Source organism: Balaenoptera physalus (assembly GCF_965194825.1).
Source record: "Balaenoptera physalus genome assembly, chromosome: 2".
In the NCBI taxonomy this organism is placed as follows: domain Eukaryota; kingdom Metazoa; phylum Chordata; class Mammalia; order Artiodactyla; family Balaenopteridae; genus Balaenoptera; species Balaenoptera physalus.
Window position 1 is genome coordinate 87235528 of NC_138883.1, and position 20113 is coordinate 87255640.

Below are 20113 nucleotides of genomic sequence, written 5' to 3' on the forward strand. Positions count from 1 at the left end.
TCCATCAAGCTTTGTGTTTTGTTCATTTAAGGAGGTAACCAATGACTCAGTGTTGTTGGTCATGAAAATACATCCCACATGACTCATAGCATCCTTAGACCTATTCCCAAGAGGCCCTGGCATGTTCTCCCCTGCGACATAAGGGCCTAAGGAAGACTATCTTGTTGCCTGAGGCATTGTCACCAGGGCCACTGTGTTGCCAGGCAAGGGATCAGCCTGCTAGGCTGATAATGAGCAGCTCATAATGAGCAGGCTGGCTGGGCTACCCAGTCTCAGACCCTCATAGTAGGAGTTACAGAGCCTAACTCTCGCATTTTATAGCTAAGGAAACAGAACCCGCATGGTAATTCAGTGAGCTATGGTTAGGGAGAAATGAAGTCAGGGGAACTCTTTGTCATCAGAGGGAAATTCTCACTGGAAGGAAAAAGAAATCAGCTTTAGACCAGATTTAAGACAAAAAGCTTGCTCTTTAGGACACTTTTTTGGTTAAACTTTGCCTATCTCCTTCTGGCTTCAAAGAGGCTTTACCTCACTTCCATTTTTGTTTAAATGCCAGGTTGTCCTAAATTGATGGAGGACCATCCAAAGGCAGAACGTGTGAGAGCCTAAAAGACGACCAAGGAGGGCTTCCCTGGTGGCGCAGTGGTTGAGAATCCACCTGCCAGTGCAGGGGACACGGGTTCAAGCCCTGGTCCGGGAAGATCCCACATGCCACGGAGCAACTAAGCCCGTGCGCCACAACTACTGAGCCTGCGCTCTGGAGCCCGTGCTCCACAACAAGAGAAGCCACCACAATGAGAAGCCCGCGCGCCACAATGAAGAGTAGCCCCAGCTCGCCGTAAAGCCCGTGCGTGGCAACAGAGACCCAACGCAGCCAAAAAAAAAAAAAAAAAAAAGATTCTTCAGGGTTTAAAAAAAAAAAAAGATGACCAAGAAAAACCTATGTATTTCTGGAACGTGTACATCCAAGGAACTGGCTTTGGCATTCTGATTTCTGATATCAGAGGGTGGGGATGAATCCAGAGAGATTTCCACAATTAAAGGTTCTGAACTCTGGAAAGCACTGGAAGCTCCTGAAGAGTTTCCTCCAGAAGATCCTTTGGCCCTGTCTTCCCTTCATTAGATTCTTTGCCCCTGGTTTCCTCTATTTTCTGCCATCCTTTTTCCTAACTATGATCATGTTTAGTATGTCTTCCTCCCCCATACTAGACTGTGGGCTCCTTGGAGTTAGAGATTATGTTTTGTCACTTTTAATATTCTTCTAGAGAGCCTATACATCCTGTGCCTATTCACCCTCCCTCCCACCCATCCACCCACTCATTCATCCATCCATCCATCCATCCAACCACCAACCCATCCATCCATTCAGCCATCCATCCATCTGTTCATCCAACCTTCCATCCATCTATCCATCTAGTTCTGAGCACACACATGTGCCAGGCACAGCCACAGGTGCTGGGAATACAGCAGAGAACAAAGCAGAGTTCCTACTCTTATGGAGCTTACATTCCAGTGGAGAGAGACACAATATAGCAGTGATTTACTGAGGGCATGCTGTGTGCCACACACTGTACTGTTTAACACACACTCTTTCAGCAATTCTATGAGGTGACTACTGTTTTCATCCCTGTCTCATAGATGAGGAAAGGGAGTGACCAGAGATATTGTTGCTTGCCTTGTCACATATCTAGTGAAAGAACGACCTGGGATTTGAACTCAGATCTTTTTGATTCCTTCTCCCAGGACTGGCACACTAAACCTGCCACCAGAGTCCCCAGTGAGATAAAATAACATTTTATTGGAACACAGCCATGCTCATTCATGTATGTACTGTCTGTGGCTGCTTTCGCATTACAATGGCAGAACAGATTAGTTGCGACAGAGACCATATGGCCCACAAAGCCTAAAATACTTACTATCTGGTCTTTTACAGAAAAAGTTTGCCAACCCATCTTAGCCTAAGCACGGCTCAAGTGATGTTCACTGATGGAATACATTACCTATAAACTCTATTAACTTTTTTTAAAAAAATAAATGACCTGAAAAGTCTATTAACATTTTTTGAGCACCTGCTCAAACATGTGTCAGGCAGTTTGCTTCCTTGGAAGGTGGGGCCCCATGTGCATTCAGTTTCCTTCTATTACTTGATCCTTCAACGAGTTCGAACACCTGCAGCCCTTGTTAAAAGCTAAATCTGGTGCCTAATCCCCATTTTCTCTGCCTTGTCTCTAGCTCAGACAAGAAAATCTATTTATTTATTTAAAAAATGACAAAAGAGATTAATCAGGACTTGGCAACTAAATTTATCATCTGGGAAGAGTCCAAGAGATAAATTGAAGCACAGTTCTTCTTCATCCCCTCCTCTCAGCCTGGCTTTATGGGAGTAACTGAGACGGCAGCGAAATTTAGGACTGATATTGGCAGGAAAAAACACACTGACAGCTAAATTAGTTTGGCAGGAAGGTGGGGTGGAGAGCTCTAAGCCAGTAATGAATTATGGGTATTGAATGAGGCTGGGGCAGGTACCCACTCTTTTAAGAGCAGCAGGGATGTGAATAAGGAGAAAGATGCAGCGAAGCCCGGCGCCTCCACAGAACGCCTCAGGGAGGGGGAGGCACAAAGACTCCAAATCAGGCCCAGGCACCCTGAGGTCCACACACCTGACAACGCTTGGAAAATGCACTCTAGGGAAGGAAGGCTGGTGAGGCAGAGAGCAAGGGGAAAATAGTCGAGGATGGTGGGCACAGTTGCATGTGGAAGGGGCAGGAGCTCACATGCTTGCCAGTGTCTTTGAAGTTTGCTGACTTGGAGAGATGCCTGGCCATGGCTTTCCCAGTCCTCACAAGTTAGCTGCTTAAGTGTTAGGACTCTAGCTAGGACAGAAAAGGAGTGGGGATTATCACATACACAAGGGAGAAAAGCCAGAACCAACTGTACTTGTGCCCTACGCAGAGCCCCTGAGGTCCACGGACCATGTAATCGACCTGGCAGTAAACAGTGAGCCTTTGCTCAGTGCCAGGCTCCCTGGGGGTGTATTAAGAAGTACAAGACCCCGTGTAGTGGTTAATCCTCCCAACAAAGCTGGGAGGTACTATTACTATCCTCATTTTATAAATAAGGGATCTGAAGGTCAGAGAAGTTAAATATTTTATGTCCAAGGCCACATAGCCAAGAAGTAACAGAAACAGGATCTGAGCCTCCTGGTCTATGCTGCTTCTTGGGTAGGAGGGTCTGTACATTAGTATCATGTAGTGACATTTGTTTTAGAAAATTGTATTGTTGAGACCTTCTCCTGGGACTTCCCTGGCAGTCCAGTGGTTTAGACTTTGCCTTCCAATGCAGGGGGTGTGGGTTTGATCCCTGGTCAGGGAGCTAAGATCCCACATGCCTCACAGCCAAAAAACCAACACATAAAACAGAAGCAATACTGTAACAAATTTAATAAAGACTTTAAAAATGGTCCACACATCAAAAAAATCTTAAAAAAAAAAAAAAAAAGACCTCCTCCTAAGGGCCAAGAGAACTGTATATTTTTGTCCTTTAATCAAATCAGAAAGCCGTGTGTCTGTCGTGCTCTCACTGGCAGCCCTCTGAGCTGTCAGACCAAATCCTCTCATCCTCACTGTTGGTCCAGTGAGGTGGAGAAAAGGTGATCCCGATGCGAGGTGGTAGGAAGCTAGGTGCTAGGCTCTCAACAAAGATGTGTTAAATCTGCCCTGACGTGTGGACAGGGGCGTGGACTTCTGGGTCTGCCCTGGCACCATCACCTCTCTCGGGAGAGAAGGGCGGGGAGGGAGGGAGGAAAGGACAGGGGGGAGGGGGAGGGAAGCGGGGAAGGAGGGGCAGGTACAGAACCGTGGCAAGCACTCTGGAAGTCATGAGCAGGGCAGGCTAGTGCTTCACCAAAACCCCTCTATGTTCAAGTTGTTGAACACAGTGGTTTTACCCTCACTCTCCTGCCTAAAGCTACAGGATTGCTCATTAATACGGATGAGCTTGGTTTTCACAGGCAAAGTAGGGGCCACATCCACTTCCACATGGATGAGCAGAGCCTGCAGTTTCCATGTGCCCAGTAAGGAGCACGAGACTTGGTTGTAACTACACACTTCACTGTCCTCAGTGCTTTAAAGTGGGTGGTGGGCGCGCTCAGAGCACCTGGAGGAAACAACCTTCCTGATCCTTTTGATTCCTTCGCAAGATTCCCGTCAGCCTCCAATGGGGCTCATGTGGAGTTCAGGATCTAGAAATAGATCTCGAGGCCTTAGAGGACAAGCAGTCTCTACACTGGCAATGGCCGCGTCCCGATCTTTGCCGTCTCTAAGGCTTTAGGGAGTGGGGGCAGAGCTGGCAGAGCTGTCTCTTCCTCGGCTCTAGGATCCCCTGGCATCATCTCTTCACCTAGGGCTCCACCCTTTACAAGGTAACATCAAGGTTTTGCTAATGTCCAAGTTACATCTTTCTAATATAAAAATTAAGGATCCCAGTTCAGAGAGTTCTAAATCTCTGAGGTCAGACTTTTAGAGTGAATTTGGCTTAGATACACAAAATCCTTGGGGGAGCTTTGAAGCTCCAATTCATTGACCCTCTTGTAGGATGGTGTGGGCACAGAGGTTCTTTCTCATCCCCAAGCGGTGCTGGATGAGACAGGATTCATTCCATGTAGCTGCCTGCCACGGAACACGATCCCCACAGTGAAGAGTTTATCACGGGCCTGATGCATCAGCACACGGGAGGTCACCCACCTGGACTTAAAATCTTCAGTGTTTCCCAGCTTGTTTTTCAGTGTCCTGCTTTGCCATTTCCCAAGTACACTAGGCTGCTGGAGTCTATTTCAAGCCCCCAAATAAGCAGCAACACGGCCATCTCCAAAAACATCCACGGTGGCCACATCATTGGTAAAAGAAAAAGTGCTTTTGATTAATTCATTACTCCAGACCCTTTTGCAGAGGACCAGTTTAAGAAGAAGTATTCTTGAAGGAAAGAAGCTCACTCCGTTGCCATTCTACTGAGGGGATGAGCAAAGAGAACATGTGGAAATGAAATATAGAAGTGAGGCTATATTTAGGAAGAATTCCTTGCCTATCAGAGTTGGGAGCTTCCAAAGTAGAGGATCTAGGAAGCTACAGTCCCTCTTTCCTATCCTCTCCAACAAGTCTCAGAGGCTGGAGGCACAGGGGCTCAGCCTTACCTGGTTATTTCTTCTTTCAGGGCAGCAGGGTCTGCAGGGTAAAACTTCACACGGAAACACATGGTGAATGGAGGCTGGGCTGCAGAGAAAAAGAGGTGCCCGTCAGGAAGACCCTCCCAGGAAGAGGACTGGGCTCCCCGCCCCACTGGGATGCACAGGTCTCTGAACCATCTGAAGAAAATCTTCACGTGTTTAGGGCCAACTTCCACTTAGAACAGTGGAAAATTCCCAAGACTCACTGCAAGTGGGAGGTTTCCTCCCACCCTCCCCAGGGGTGAGGCTTCCGTCTTTTCATGGACAATACTTACATCTCAACTGCTTCACCACAGACTTTGTAAACTCCAACCAATGCTGAAACAGAGAACACAGAACAAGAAAGCCCTAATGAGAAGCAGTGTCAAATATAACTTGTTTTATTCAATTTAAAAAACTAGACAGATTGTAGCCCAGGGTGAAAGCAGCTCAGAAGCTTGTGATATGTAGGCTTGGAGAGTACAGAGTGATATGATTTTCTGAAATAAGCTCCCCATGGAACCAGCTGTAAAGGGGGGAAGAGATCCAGCTTCAGATGCCATTTCTGGGCTTCCCTGGCAATGTCGCCTTCCAACGTAGGGCGCCAGAGTTCCAAGCCATGTTTCTGGCATGCCAGTAGGCACAAATGAATGCACGTGTGTGTGATGGGGACAGAGCCCCACCTGGCTTTAGTAGGGAAATACTCCCTTTAGTGGGTTGTGTTTGTTTGTGTTATGCAGTGGGGACACGATGACACACAGAGGCTATTGGTAGCAGCTCTAGAAAGCACTGGCAGGTGGAATTTCATAAGTGGTGAGAAGGCAGGGATGGCTGGTGTATATTTCATCTTTGTTTGAGCAACACATTGCCAACCCTTGTGTTAGGGAATACGTACTCAGGATTCCTTGGCATCCAGGGATGTTTAAAATCTAAGTCTCATAAGATAACTAACCACAACCAATGTGTAGTATCCTGTTTTCCCTGGATTTTCACAGGGGCAGGACATAGTAGCAATGCATTTTTTCCCATGGTACTTATGTTTGGGAAAGGAAGCAACGAGAACGTTCTATATCAGTTTCCCACTTCTACATGGATGCCTTATAAAACGCACTATTGATGTTTGTTGCTTTCATGATAATCAGGAACCTTGATAATTTGCAGAGAGCTAGAATTGCTGATATTTGGGGCTTGATTATCTGGAAGTAGCTTAAAACCACTGCTCTGTGAGGGCAGAAAACTCTGTCTTGTTTACCACTGTATCACTGGTGCCCAGCTCAGTGTTCAATGTGCAGCTGTAGAACAGGAGAAGGAACCAGGTCCACACCTCCCTCTTTTCTGACTACTTCTATTTAGTAAGACGTCTGGCAGAGTCCCCCCTCTGGCAGGAAAGCAGGCAGGGCCACGCAGACGCATCCTGGCCTCCCTCGATGCCCAGCTCTCACCTTCTGGGCTGGGCCGTGGGTCACACAGTTAATGGACCCACCAAGAGCCAGTTCTTCCGTCAGCTCCACACGGATAATCTGGGCTGACATCCTGCTCTCTTGCTTCCTCTGATCTGATTTCCCACGAGGCTGGCAACTCATTATAGCCACTCAGTGGGGTTAAGAGGTCCTTCTCACATTACACGGCCCACCGCGGCTTGGCTTCACAGGGAAGCAAAGGCAGGAGATGAAACTGCACGGAAACAACTGGGGTTCCAGACCATGCCTATGAAGGCGGAGGAGGCCTGTTTGTGCGGAGCACACCGGACCGTGAGAAGAACACAGCAAGTGTCGCGGAATCAGAAAACCGAATGCCCTGAGGCACTGGACCGATAGATCAAAATAAATAAACGAAGATAGACGGAAGCTAAGTGCAATGATAGATCCATTATCAGCAGAAGGCAGAGAGGCTGAATGACAAAAGGCTATTCCCCTTGGCAATAGCTGGAGAGAAGACTTTAGTTTGTACTGGAGTGAGAGCTCCAGAAAGGAGTGAGGCTGGAGGAGACTGGGAGCAGGTGGAAAGAAGGTGGAAAGCTTGTCCAAGAGAGGCGCTGGTAGAGAAATCTTGACAGGATCCCCCAAATATGGTGATGGCCAGAGTTACCTTTTGCAGCTGTCTGCCTATATCTGGGTCCCAGAATCACTAGCAAATTGATAACACTGGGTTGGGGAGGAGGGGTCAGGAGAAGAGTAAAAAGAAGGTTCAGAGAGTGGAGCTTCCTCCTGCATTTGGGTGAAGGAGCCAAGGTGGTACAATCTTCAGACTCTGGGGGCTTGAAGGAGAGGCTGAGAATTGTCTGAGACCAGGGCCTGAGTCAGGAACAGGGGAGGGGGAGTGAGGGCAGCTCCTCCAGGGGGGACCAGAGAAATCCCAGACCCCATGGAGACCCCTGCAGAGCAGGCAATGATGGGATGGATGTGAGCGCTGGGTCCTGCAGCCCTGGTGCTCAGGGGAAGAGGTCTGGGGGTGGGGGCAGGGAGCTCATCTCCTCCATCTCTATCGTGATCAGTAGATCTAGGACAATTCTTTACAGGTCCATTTCCCCACAGCTCTCAAGGACCCTCTCAAGCCTCCCTGCTCTCCTTAAACCCTCAATAAAAGCACAGAATCATGTCACTTTAGAGGCTAGAGGGTATGAATTCAGCATGGAACCCCCAGAAACCACACAGGCTCTGGCATCAGGCAGGTCTGAGCAGGAGACAGGCTTTGCCACTTGCCTTGGGCAAGTTACGTAACCTGTCCGAGACCGTCCACTCATCTGGAGGATGGATGGTATAACTGCGGATACTTATCTCATTCGTGGTAAGGATCAAATAACACATGTGAAGCTCTTAGCTTCATGCCTATACACCTCATCGCTCAACGTCCATTGGCTGAAAGATGGACTCCATTGGCTCCAGCGTGGAGCCTGGCACATAGGAGCCACTCTGTGAAAGTTTATTTCTCCTTTTCCCCATTTCCTTATTTTTCTCTGTCTCCTTTGGCTTTTAATCTTTGTCATCTCGACATACTCTCTTATCCTCCTCAAGTACATGCTGATCCAACTAAAAAATAATGAACAGGATACATTTCACCCTTTTTTCTTCATACACCACTGTCTTTGGGAGATGAAGAGACCTTGGGGTAACTGGTCTTCCTTCTTAAGGAGAAACAGCTCTGACTCCCAAAAATAAACAAACTACAACAACAAAATCCCTTTGTAAAAACAGTCTAAGAGTCTACCATTACAGAGTGAACGGACACCTAGAGCATGTGAGGACATGTAGCTTCCTGGTGTCGTGGCACTTTGGGGGGTCTTATACTATCATCCAGAGCTAAGGATAGTATTTATGCCAAGACAGCGGGGTCTTTATAGGGTGAGGGGCTGACCTCAACACTCCTCAAACACTGGTGATGCTCAAAATTCTGCTGAGCCAGGAGGAATGAAACACGGCAGCAAAGTGGGGCAGGGCTTGTCAAAGGAAACAGATTCAGGCTTTGGTTTCTTTCCTATAGCTCAAGTCTTCAGCATAAAACCCTAAATGTGACCTGGAGACACAGCGACTCGGAGCATCAAACAACAAAACGACACCTGGGGACTTCTGTGGTGGCGCAGTAGTTAAGAATCCACCTGCCAATGCAGGGGATGTGGGTTCGATCCCTGGTCTGGGAAGATCCCACATGCTGCAGAGCAACTAAGCCAGTGCGCCACAACTACTGAGTCTGCGCTCTAGAGCCCGCGAGCCACAACTACTGAACCCACGTGCTGCAACTACTAAAGCCCGTGCGTCTAGAGCCTGTGCTCCGCAACAAGAGAAGCCACTAAAATGAGAAGCCCGTGCACTGCAACGAAGAGTAGCCCCAGCTCGCTGCAACTAGAGAAAGCCCGGGAGCAGCAATGAAGACCTGACGCAGCCAAATAATTAATAAATAAATAAATAAATAAATAAATAAATAAATAAATAAATAAATAAAACAAAAAAACCCCAAAAAACACCACCTGACTCTGGCCTGGTGAGGGAGTTACCTGTGGCCCTGGGCACTGATGGGAGGCTGTGCCCTCCGGGGCTCCAAGGTCCCCAGTGGTGACAGAGATGAAGCTCATGTTTGGAGCTATGAAAAAAATGAGTGGACCCATGAAAGGGGGGCCCTCTGGGGCTCGTGGTGACAGTGCTTTTGGAGGATGGCAGACGACAGTGGGTGTGGGGAAGGGAGGCAGTGAGGCCTGAATGCTTCTGCATACTTTTCCACTTCGGTGGGGATGCCAGAGAGAACCTCCCCACGCCGAGCAAAGGGCTGATGGACGGAAGTTATAGGAAGTGCAGGTGTGGGCCTGAAGGGTAGCTGGGCAAGCGGAGGGCAGGAACACGGCACTATAACCCACTATCTCACCCACTCATCATTTCTGCAGCAGATATTTACTGAGCATCCACTGCATTCTAGGCCCTGTGCTAGTTCCATGGGTTACAGTGACGAATGAGATAAAGTCCATGCCCTCATGGAACTCATATTTTTGCAAGGAACACAGGTAATCAAACAGGCGATACCAGATGGTGTAATAAGTTCTACTCCAATAGGGGTAGAACAGGGCACATGGGGGCACATCAGAGGGGCCCGTCAGTCAGAGTTAGGGGTTAGGGAAGGCTTCCGGGAAGAAGTCAAAGCCTAAGCTGAGACCTTCCATGTGAGAAGGAGTTAGCCAGAAGGACAGTGTGGAGAGTAGAGAAGTGAGGAAAGGGGAAGCGCTGTTCCAGAGGAGAACTGTACAGGTGAAGGCTCTGACGAGGAGAAGACTGACGTGTGGAGAGCCACAGTATCGACTGGCGGGGCCACAGCAGGGTGGAGACGGTCGGGGAGATGACGCTGCAGGGGTAGTCAGGGGCCTTGTTCCCGTATCTGTCCGGAATAGCACAGTCCTTGTCAATGCCTTGTGTCTGTAGAGCCGCCCACGTTGTGTAGAGCAGCACAAGACTTGCAGGATTTGCAAGGGCTGAAAAGCCCACGTCAGTTCGGCTCCATCTCTGTCCTGCCCGGATTGGGTTGTTGTGGCACTCAGGTGAGACCCTTCCTAACCAGAACAAGGCGAATCAGCCCATTTACTAGAGAGGGGCAGGAGAGCCTCAGCCTGTGACCTGGGCTCTGAGACCACAACACCTGCCCAGCTGCCCTGACTCTAACTGGGCAGTTTTGGGCAAATCACTTCAGCTCTCGAGGCTGCCATTTCAGCATCTAAAAAACGATGGACCACTCCAGCTGAGCTCTGCTATGGGGTCTTCCAGGTCTCACCATAGGATCTGAAGAGATGACACCGAACTGCAGGGTCTGGTTGGTCCCCGACTCCTGCGGCTAAACTCTGAACATGAGTGACAGACAGTTCAGGGCCTCAGGCTTACTGACCACCCCTCTCCTCCACCTGTGCTTTGAATGCTGACTTACCCGCTGCTTATCAGGGTCCACAAAGCGGATCCCAAAGTAGTCTTTCTCAAGCAGATTCAGGTGGTGGCAAAGAAGGTCAAACAGGTATTGGCCTTTGGCATCTCTCTGCAAAGAAAGCAAGCTCCATTGAGAAATGGGCGGGTTTCTTCAGTGTAACTTTGTTTTGATGGTCATTAAAAATCGTTTGTAACAAGTTGCATGAGGATGTGAAAGGGGCACATGTCCATGACTATGTCCTCCATATTGTGATGGATTCAACATTCTCAGGAATTCTGAGGCTTTCAGCACCTGGAAGGAGGCCAAGAACCCTTCCTTCCACAAAGATGTCAGAGAAGGCAGATAGAGTCAGGTAGGCCCAGTTCCCACCTACAATGCACACAGCTTTCCTCTGGACTGTCGTGTGGCACACACCAAGTCCGGCTGGCTCTGCCTCTAAAGTGCATCATGAATCCTCCTGCTTGTCTCCATCCCCATACCCAACTCCATAGGTGAAGCCACCACCATCCCTCAGCTGGACCACGGCCAGAGCCTACTGGCCAGTCCTCTGCCTCTGTGCTCACCCTTTCTCCACATGGCAGCCAGGGTGACCACAATTTAGACAAACTGTCTTTTTTTAATGAATAAGTAATACAGGCACACAGTAAGATATTCAAACATACAAAAGAATGCACTATGAAGAGTCTCCCTTTTATCTCACTCACCCTATGCTGCAGTTCCCCACCCCCAGAAGCAAACCCTCACCAGCTTCTTGGGTATCCTTAATGTGGTTATTTTATACACGGGCAAGCCTATATACATATACGTCTCCTGTTTTAAAAAGACATTAGCAGCATATTTTATACTGTATTCTGCTTCTTGGGATTTTTCCCCACGTAGGGTATCTTGTGACTCTTTCTATAGCAGCACATATAGATATGCCTCACAGTTTTTAACTGCAGCGAGCACACAGTGATCTCTAATTACGTTGCCACTCCTGCGTAACGCTGTCAGCAAGGGGCTTCTCTTGCTCTCAGAATAAAATCCAAGCTCTGACCGCGGCCTCCAAGGCCCTGCACGACCTGGCTCCTGCCTCCTCTCTGAACTCACCCCAAATCATTCTTCTCACCACTCTCCGGCCACCGTCTCTCTGTTCCTGAGCGTGCCAAGGCTTTTCTGCCTCTGCGTCTTTGTATCCCCTCTGCCTGGGATGCCCTTCCTCCAGCTCTTCATCTCCTTGAGGTCTCAACTCAAATGTCCTTGCTGCAGAGAGGTCTTTCCCTACAGAACAGCCCCCTGTCACTATCTCATTTATTTATCCTGTTTATTTCCTTCATGGCACTGACAACAGGCTGTCATTATCTTGTTGATTTGTTTACTTATTTATCATCTGCTCCCTTTCTACACCATACTTTTCATGAGGGTAGGAGCACTCCCCCAGAATTTAGCACAGGGCGTGGCATATGGCAGGTATGTCCTCAATAATTATTTGTTGAATCAATGGATAGAAGGTGGAGGGGTGGCTGAAAGGTTTTACAAAATGTCAAGAAATTAGGCCACTTCTAAACCCATAACCTTCTCCTTAGGGACCTGCCTGGGTATCTCTGACGAGCTGGGAGAATGACTTGCAGGGAAGTGTCAGAACAGCTGGAGCTCTGCAAGACAGCATCTCTGGGCCTGTCCCCAGTGGTCTCCGCAGCTCAGCTGAGATGCTCACCTCTGGTAGATCTGTGTTTAATTCTACATGCAAATCAAGGTGGTCTTATAAGATCCAAACTATCTCACCTATGACAAGGCCCAAGGCCATGGGTAATTACAGAAGGACCTGGCCCTGCTCCAAGAATGGACAGATCTTTAAGACCACCTCAAAAGGTTTACCCCTCACCTCTGTCCCTTCTGCCAGCTCACCCTATACTTTCCAAGGAGAACTAGGGTAGCATATCAGATCTCTCAGCAAGTATCTTAAGAAGCTTACCCTTGCAGGATTGGAAGGATGAGCGAGTGAACAGCTCAACTAAGGAAGGTGGTGCCATGTGGGCACCTCCCCTCCTCTTCCGCTGGCCTCGCACTCCCGCCCACAACATAACCTTGAGGCAGTGGGCCCCGTTCTTACACCCTTCGGTCTCCCACCAGAAAGAGCTACTCTCACGACAGAGCCTTGTTATGAATCACGCTGGGACTTCAGGGCAGTGGGCCACAAACCAGGTCTTTCAAAGGACTCCATCAACAACTGTCACTGTGGGCAGGGGCTGTCAACTCTTTCCTTACTGATGCCCTAGAGTGCGGGAAGAGTTTAAAGTCATTTTTAAGGTTCTTCTGGGAACAGAGAAAATATGCTTAACCGTGTCTCAAGCAGCATGTCCTGTACTGTTATCTCTCTCAAAGCAATTGAAATGGAATACTAAGAGACAGTTGCATATTATGAATATTTTTCTCTACAAATTGACCTTTGCACCAAGCTGGCTACTACACTGTGATCAGCTGGGGAGAGTTTTTTTTTTTTAATTGAAGTATAGTTGATTTACATATTATGTTAGTTTCAGGTGAACAGCATAGTGATTCAGTATTTTTGCAGATTATACTTCATTACAGGTTATTACGAGATAATTGGTATAATTCCCTGAGGTATAGAGTATATCCTTGTTGTTCACCTATTTTATAAATAGTAGTTTGTTAATTCCATACCCCTAATTTGTCCCTCCTGGGGTGAATTTTAATGGCTGAAGAAGTTCGCTTCCTTACATACAACAGCCATATTAGCAGAAGCCTGGGGCAGCCATGGGGAAATTGTGCCTCTGTGATAGAAATCACATGGACTTTTGATAAGAATCATGTCTTCCCGCAGACATAGAGAATGGACTTGAGGACATGGGGAGGGGGAAGGGTAAGTTGGGACGAAGTGAGAGAGTGGCATGGACATATACACTACCAAAGGTAAAATAGATAGCTAGTGGGAAGCAGCCACATAGCATAGGGAGATCAGCTCGGTGCTTTGTGGCCACCTAGAGGGGTGGGATAGGGAGGGTGGGAGGGAGATGCAAGAGGGAGGGGATATGGGGATATATGTGTACGTATAGCTGATTCACTTTGTTATACAGCAGAAACTAACACAACATTGTAAAGCAATTATACTCCAATAAAGATGTTAAAAAAAAAAAAAAGAATCATGTCTTCCACAGAAACAACTCATACTCATGGGTTGGCAGCTCAAATACACTTGTAGGGCTCTTAGCTGGTAAGAACATTAAATTCAGCAGATCCAACCTCAGAGTTCTTCCATTTCACAGGAAGAAAAAGGAAGCATGGCTTTTCTCTTCAGGTTGTTGTAAAAAAAAAAAAAAAAAAAAAAAAAGACACATCCCATTGTACATTCCCCTTATCAGTGAAAAAGGATCTTTTTATCATTATTTCTCAGCCTCTGGTGAAACCCCTGCTCCCCACCATGAAGTCAGAGTTCCCTCAGGTTCCCACTTACCCGTGGTGGAGGCATGGTTTTGAGCTACGAGGCTCTCGTGGAGACTAATGAAGACAAGCATCTTCCCTTGCTGTGTCTCCAAGGCTGGAGGGAAGGAAGGGAGAGAGGTAGGAGCAGAGCTCCTCCTTAGAGCGGAATCCCATGAAGTTTAAAACCCCAGAAGAAACACAAAAGCAGGATCTACTGAGAGCCGCTGGGACACCTTTCACACAGAGTTGCAATCGCCCCTCCCTTGGAGCACCCACGCCTGTGGCTGGTGGACTGGCCCCAGGCAGTCTTTGGGGGGAAAGTCACATTCAGCTGGACCCTCGTGGTGGGTTCCTACAGCAAGCCTCTGGCAGGGCCTAGGGTTTAGGAATTTAAAACTTCCTGGCCTTGCACTTCCAGATGCCAGCCGTGTCCTAGGATTCCCTCTCCGTGGTCTCCCTGCCTTAAGTTGGGGCTTTCTGGAATATTCTCTGGCAGCCGGCTTTCTCTTTTGGCGGGACGGCAGAGTCCAGTGAGTTCTGTCTCCTTTTCCCTTTGCTGGCAGTTGCCCTGGTGCTATGCTAACCCGTGTGTTGTGTGCTCAATGTTGTGCCATTGATTATACGGGAGAAACAGGCACTCACGCTGACAGGTGATTACTGTTTAGTCACAAAGTCGGGGCTCCAAGCCTGAGGCCGTTTATCTTCAGGACAAGCGAGCTGAGGCAGAGCACCCAAATCCAGCTAAACCTCGGAGGTTATTCTCTTCACAAGGGCATTAGTGGGTCAAAATAACGTATTAAGCGCCCATCTAAAAAATAAATTTACATTATGAACCACAATAGCACCTACACACATTTGAAAATAATAGTGCGTACACATGCATCCTTTTAATTCTCTCTATATGGTGCCCAGAATGATTCATGAGCCCCTTAGAATCGTTTTGAAACTCAGAGGTCAGGAGAATTCATATTGGTGCTCCTTCCTGGAGGGCCTGGCTCTAGTTCTCTATGGTTTGTCTGTTCCTTAGGGAAGGCACTGAGGCAGCAAGCAGTAAGCAGGCTTGGGCCAGTGACCTAAACTCGTCAAGGTTAATTGCATTTTCTGCCTCACAGTCAATACCCTTGGGTAGGAGAACTGCTTTTTTTTTTTAACCCATCACAGGGTCAATCCCAGGGACTCTGGCGTGGTGCATCCAGATAAGAGGAGCTAACATGTAGAAAGCTCCCCACTCACTGGGCCTTACCTTATTCAATCCAGCTTACCTGTGAGGCAGGTAGATTATAAGTGCAAACTACCTGAGTCGTGAAGAGGGCACGAGCCATCACAACTTTCTCAGATCCTGGGCCACATGCAGTTAAAGGGGAGCTGGCCATGGTTTCACGGCCCTTCAAGAAGGCAGAGGGGAGATGGAGGGTTGCAGGAGGTGGGCACCTGCCCTCCAAAAGCACAAGAGTCCGGGGGTGTGGAAAGGCCATGCTAGGATGGGGGGGTGCCTGGAGGAGGAAGCAAGAGCTGAACAAGTTGTCCTCGGGGGCCTGAGAGGGAGGGACAAGGCACCCAGCACCCTAGGGGTGGGATGGCATCCCAGCCTCTATTCTGTCTTAACCTTACATTTACACTTCTTGTAGGCCAAAGACTTCCTGGCTTTACTTATCCGTGTTGTCTAAGGGCATGTGCATGCAGCCGTCTGCCAGGTTCAGGAGCAGATGCTGTGTAAAAGCACTTTAATGTTGGGACTTCCCTGGTGGCGCAGTGGTTAAGAATCCGCCTGCCCATGCAGGGGACACGGGTTCGAGTCCCGGTCCGGGAAGATCCCACATGCCGCAGAGCAACTAAGTCCGCGTGCCACAACTACTGAGCTTGCGGTCTAGAGCCGCGAGCCACAACTACTGAGCCCATGTGCCACAACTACTCAAGCCCGCGCACCTAGAGCCCGTGCTCCGCAACAAGAGAAGCCACCACAATGAGAACCCCGCGCACTGCAACAAAGAGTAGCCCCCGCTCGCTGCAACTAGAGAAAGCCCTCGCGCAGCTACGAAGACCCAAAGCAGCCAAAAATAAATAAGTAAATTTAAAAAAAAAAAAAAAAGCACTTTAATGTCACAGAGGAACAGCCACATTAGCTCATCTTCTCAGGGCCAGGGCATGAGTACGCTGAGCCGAGAAGTGTGAATCAATCACTGGGGTGCGGTCCTGCCCCTGTGTTCACACACTTCAAGGGGCCTGGCTTTCTGAGGCACAGGGAGGAGAGGGCCACGAATGCTAACAGCAGGGCCCCAGATTTCTTAACCTCTGCACCTTCCATGCCAATTTACATTTTCTTTGAAGGGACAGAACTCCTGCCGAGCTTCTGGCCCAGGAGCCCACTTTTCTTGCTTAGTCATAAACCAACAAAATCTGCCCAGGAACTGCTGAGGCTGCGGCTAGAAAAGCAGCCAGCTCGCTCTGGGAGAAGATGAGGGAGGGTAATTGCAGGGAGAAATGCAGCTGTACTGTCTCATATAGCGGGTTGCCCCCAGTGCAGCAGGGCCAGAGCTTAGCCCCGTGCAGGCCCTCGCTCCCTACTCTCAGAGGAGATGGACTCCAGAGCTCGGCAGTTAGGCTGGGAAGGATGGGGCCCATGCAGGTACTTGGTACCGAGACTGTAGCACCAGGAGGCTGCCCTGGAGCCAGGTGGCCATGTGGCTCCTGGGGGGAGAGGTCCGGCCCTGAGGAGGGCAGGCAGAGTTCAGAGGGAGAGAGGAACAGTGGTCACCCAGACTCCTGCAGCCACTGGCCCCAGCTAGTCCTTAACAAACACAGCACCTTCTTGCACCAATAACCAGCCATTCTTCATGCAAACTGAGGGAACTGGGTGCTTTTCATGATGCAAATAGATATCTGTAGGTTCAGATGCCAGGCATGGGGCCTCAGGGAGCCCCGTTGGCAGTCCTTGCTTGGGTCAGAGAACTGGCTGAGCTCGGTGCCACATGGTGTGGTAGGCAGAGGACATGCACGTGGGGCAGGCAAAACACATTCCGTCTGGAACGTGGAGGTCACTGTGTGCAAGTCGACGGCATGGGAGGGAGGACTACGTGTTCTGTTAGCACAGATGGTCCAAGCCAGACTCAACAAGGGCTGTTAAGACCCTCTGAGCAGATCCTCAAACCTGCTGTCGTAGAGCTTGTAAGAGCAGGGCTAACGAGAGGGCTAGACTTACTGAGATATCAGTGACGATGCTTCAAGAGCCAAGGCGTCCCCATTCCTATGTGGATTCCTTGTACCCGGTGAAGTTACCAGAAGGACAAAAAACCTGAGCTGGGCCTGAAGGAAAGCAAACTCGTGTATCTTTCTCATGGTGAGGCCACTTTTACAGTAAAGTGACCCTTAGAAGCATCACTGTTTCTTGCTATTGATTGAACAAATTTTGGTTGTATTTTTCCAGCCAGTGCTGAATATCTCAGTGGACTAGTCATATCACAGTTATAGAACTACTGAAAACTCAGCCAGGCTTGTTAGAAAAGAACTCAACACTTTGTGTGAAGCTCATATTCTCTCTCTCTTTCTCACACACACACACACAAACACACACACACATACACACACACCCTCTCATAAAACTATGCCTACAATGTTGCTTCAGATAATTTGTAAAGAAAGCCCAGCATTTTGGGGCAAATAGACAACCCCTTGGAATGTAAACTGGTGCAGCCACTATGGAAAAGAGTATGGAAGTTCCTCAAAAAACTAAAAATAGAGTTGCCATGTGATCCAGCAATCCCACTCCTGGGCATATATCCAGACAAAACTATAATTCAAAAAGATATATGCACCCCTATGTTCATAGCAGCACTATACACAATAGCCAAGACATGGAAACAACCTAAATGTCCATCGACAGATGAATGGATAAAGAAGATATGCTACATATATACAATGGAATATTACTCAGCCATAGAAAGAATGAAATAAGGCCATTTGCAGCAACATGGACAGACCTAGAGATTATCACACTAAGTGAAGTAAGTCAGAAAGAGAAAGACAAATACCATATGATATCACTTATATGTGGCATCTAAAATATGATACAAATGAACTTATCTATGAAACAGGGACAGACTCACAGACATAGAGAACAGACTTGTGGTTTCCGGGGGTGGGGGAGGGTGGGGGGAGGGAAGGACTGGGAGTTTGGGATTAGCAGATGCAAACCATTATATATAGAATGGATAAAAATGGATAAACAACAAGGTCCTACTGTATAGCACAGGGAACTATATTCAATATCCTGTGATAAACCATAATGGAAAAGAATATGAAAAAGAATGTATATATGTATAACTGAATCTCTATGCTGCACAGCAGAAATTAGCACAACATTGTAAATCAGCTATACTTCAGTAAAATAAATTACTTAAAAAGGAAATACAATAGACATCCCCTTGCACCCAACCCTAAAGACAGTTTGACAACACATTTTGTTGACTTTTTTTTTTTTTTTGCAAGGGGCAAATGCACCTGCTATTTGTCAAGCCTGGGAATTTCTGGGGTTAAGGCGAGTGGCCTGGGTGGCCAGGGTCAGGAGCACCATGTCAAGCTCAGCATCCTCACTGGTTCTCATAATCCTGCAGCCTCTCCCCCAGTCTCCTTGCCCCTCAGCAGAAAACTGTTTTATTGGCCAGTACCAACAAATGTGGTGGGTTCTAGGCTGGACACATCCCATAACGAAGAGGCCAGGATTTCTGAGTCCTGGTGCAGTCTCCTTTTCAATTACCCTATCAGGTCACTCACGTTCCCTCGGAGTCGACGTGGAGGCAAAGAGAGCAGAGAGGGGAAGGGCCCTGGGAAGGTTCACTGAGGATGAGTCCTGGGCTTGGAGTCAAGGCCCTGCTCTGCCACTTCTCAGCTTGTGACCTCAGACCTGTCCCTTAATCCGTCTGAGCTTCCGTTTCCTCAGCTACAAAACAAAGATTAACACTACATCTCTCAAAGGATTATTGTGAGGCTCATAACAAGAGACGTAATATACATAAAAACCCTGTGTATTTTCCCTACCAACCTCCTCTGCCTCCTGTGACCTCTTCTTCCCTTAGGCTGAACGGACTTGAACATAACAGGGCCTCAGCGATGAGGCTGTGCACTCACGGGACAGAAGCCAGTCCTCCCTGGACGAGAATGCTCAGGTGGGTCCTGGCTACACGTCCACCTGTGCAGTGTCCCCGAGCTTATGGGGGTGGCCACTGTTTTGGAAATCTGCCCCGCAGGGCTCTCAAGGCACAGATTTGCGTCTTCTCCATATCCCAAGGCTATTTTCCCCAGACTAGGTCGGAAGAAAAGTATAAAATATCACATATATGCCATCAACCCAAACCCCCTCAGAGGCCTGGCAGCTGTATTTAATTCCATGGGGACAAAGGCAGAGCTTCTTCTGATACGCTCTTGACATGCTCCTAACACCCGGGAAGGAGTGAGTGAGGTGGAGGATGAGACACGACACAGTTCCAACAGCGACCATACCTTTTAATGCCTTGGCATTAATTAGAATAAAAAGAAAAAAAAATTGGAAAAGTGTATTTAAGTTACTCCAGAGCCCCGATCTCTTTCAAAAACCATACTTGGTTCTCTTTGGCGTTAAAGCTACAAGAGCGAACTGTAGCTTCAGACTCTTCCCCCTGCAGTCCGCAGGTGACTGCCCATCCTGCTGGCAGGTAAGGGGGAAGGTACGAACAAGTAGAGCTCACAGCTCCTAGACTGGAGTCCCGAGTTCCCCAGAGCTCACTCAGTCACTCACAGCTGCTGGTGTCCCTAGCTAGGACCAGGCAGGTCATTCCCATTGCTTCTCCTGAGAAATACAGCCAGGGCCTCCCTTGAAAAGTCTCTCATCAGAGCAGAGAAGCCTCTGAGGTAGGGTCCAGGGCCTGGCTCTGGGTCTGTGGTCCCACTGATGGTACAAAGCCACACTGATGAATGACCCCCTTCCCACCATTTAAGTGGAGACAACCTCACTGGAACAACAAAACTGGAAGTCCCAGGAGAGGAGTGAGACAGCTGGGGCCAGAAACCAAGCAGGTGGTGGAAAGATGGTTTATTTTACAAATGCTGAGGCTTGGGAAA

At 48.4% G+C, this 20113-nt stretch overlaps 1 protein-coding gene across 5 annotated transcripts in view; it reads right to left on the reverse strand.

The window, feature by feature from the left end:
- The window catches only part of FRMD5 (FERM domain containing 5), a 410954-nt gene that overhangs the window by 39999 nt on the left and 350842 nt on the right, over nt 1–20113 (reverse strand). For all 5 annotated transcript variants that reach the window (XM_082450108.1, XM_082450111.1, XM_082450109.1 and 2 more), the window contains exons 2-4: nt 10601–10705; nt 5497–5539; nt 5189–5267 (exon numbers count right to left, since the gene is read on the reverse strand). In XM_082450108.1, coding sequence (XP_082306234.1) covers nt 5189–5267; nt 5497–5539; nt 10601–10705 — 227 coding nt within the window. The remainder of the gene's footprint in view (nt 1–5188; nt 5268–5496; nt 5540–10600; nt 10706–20113) is intronic.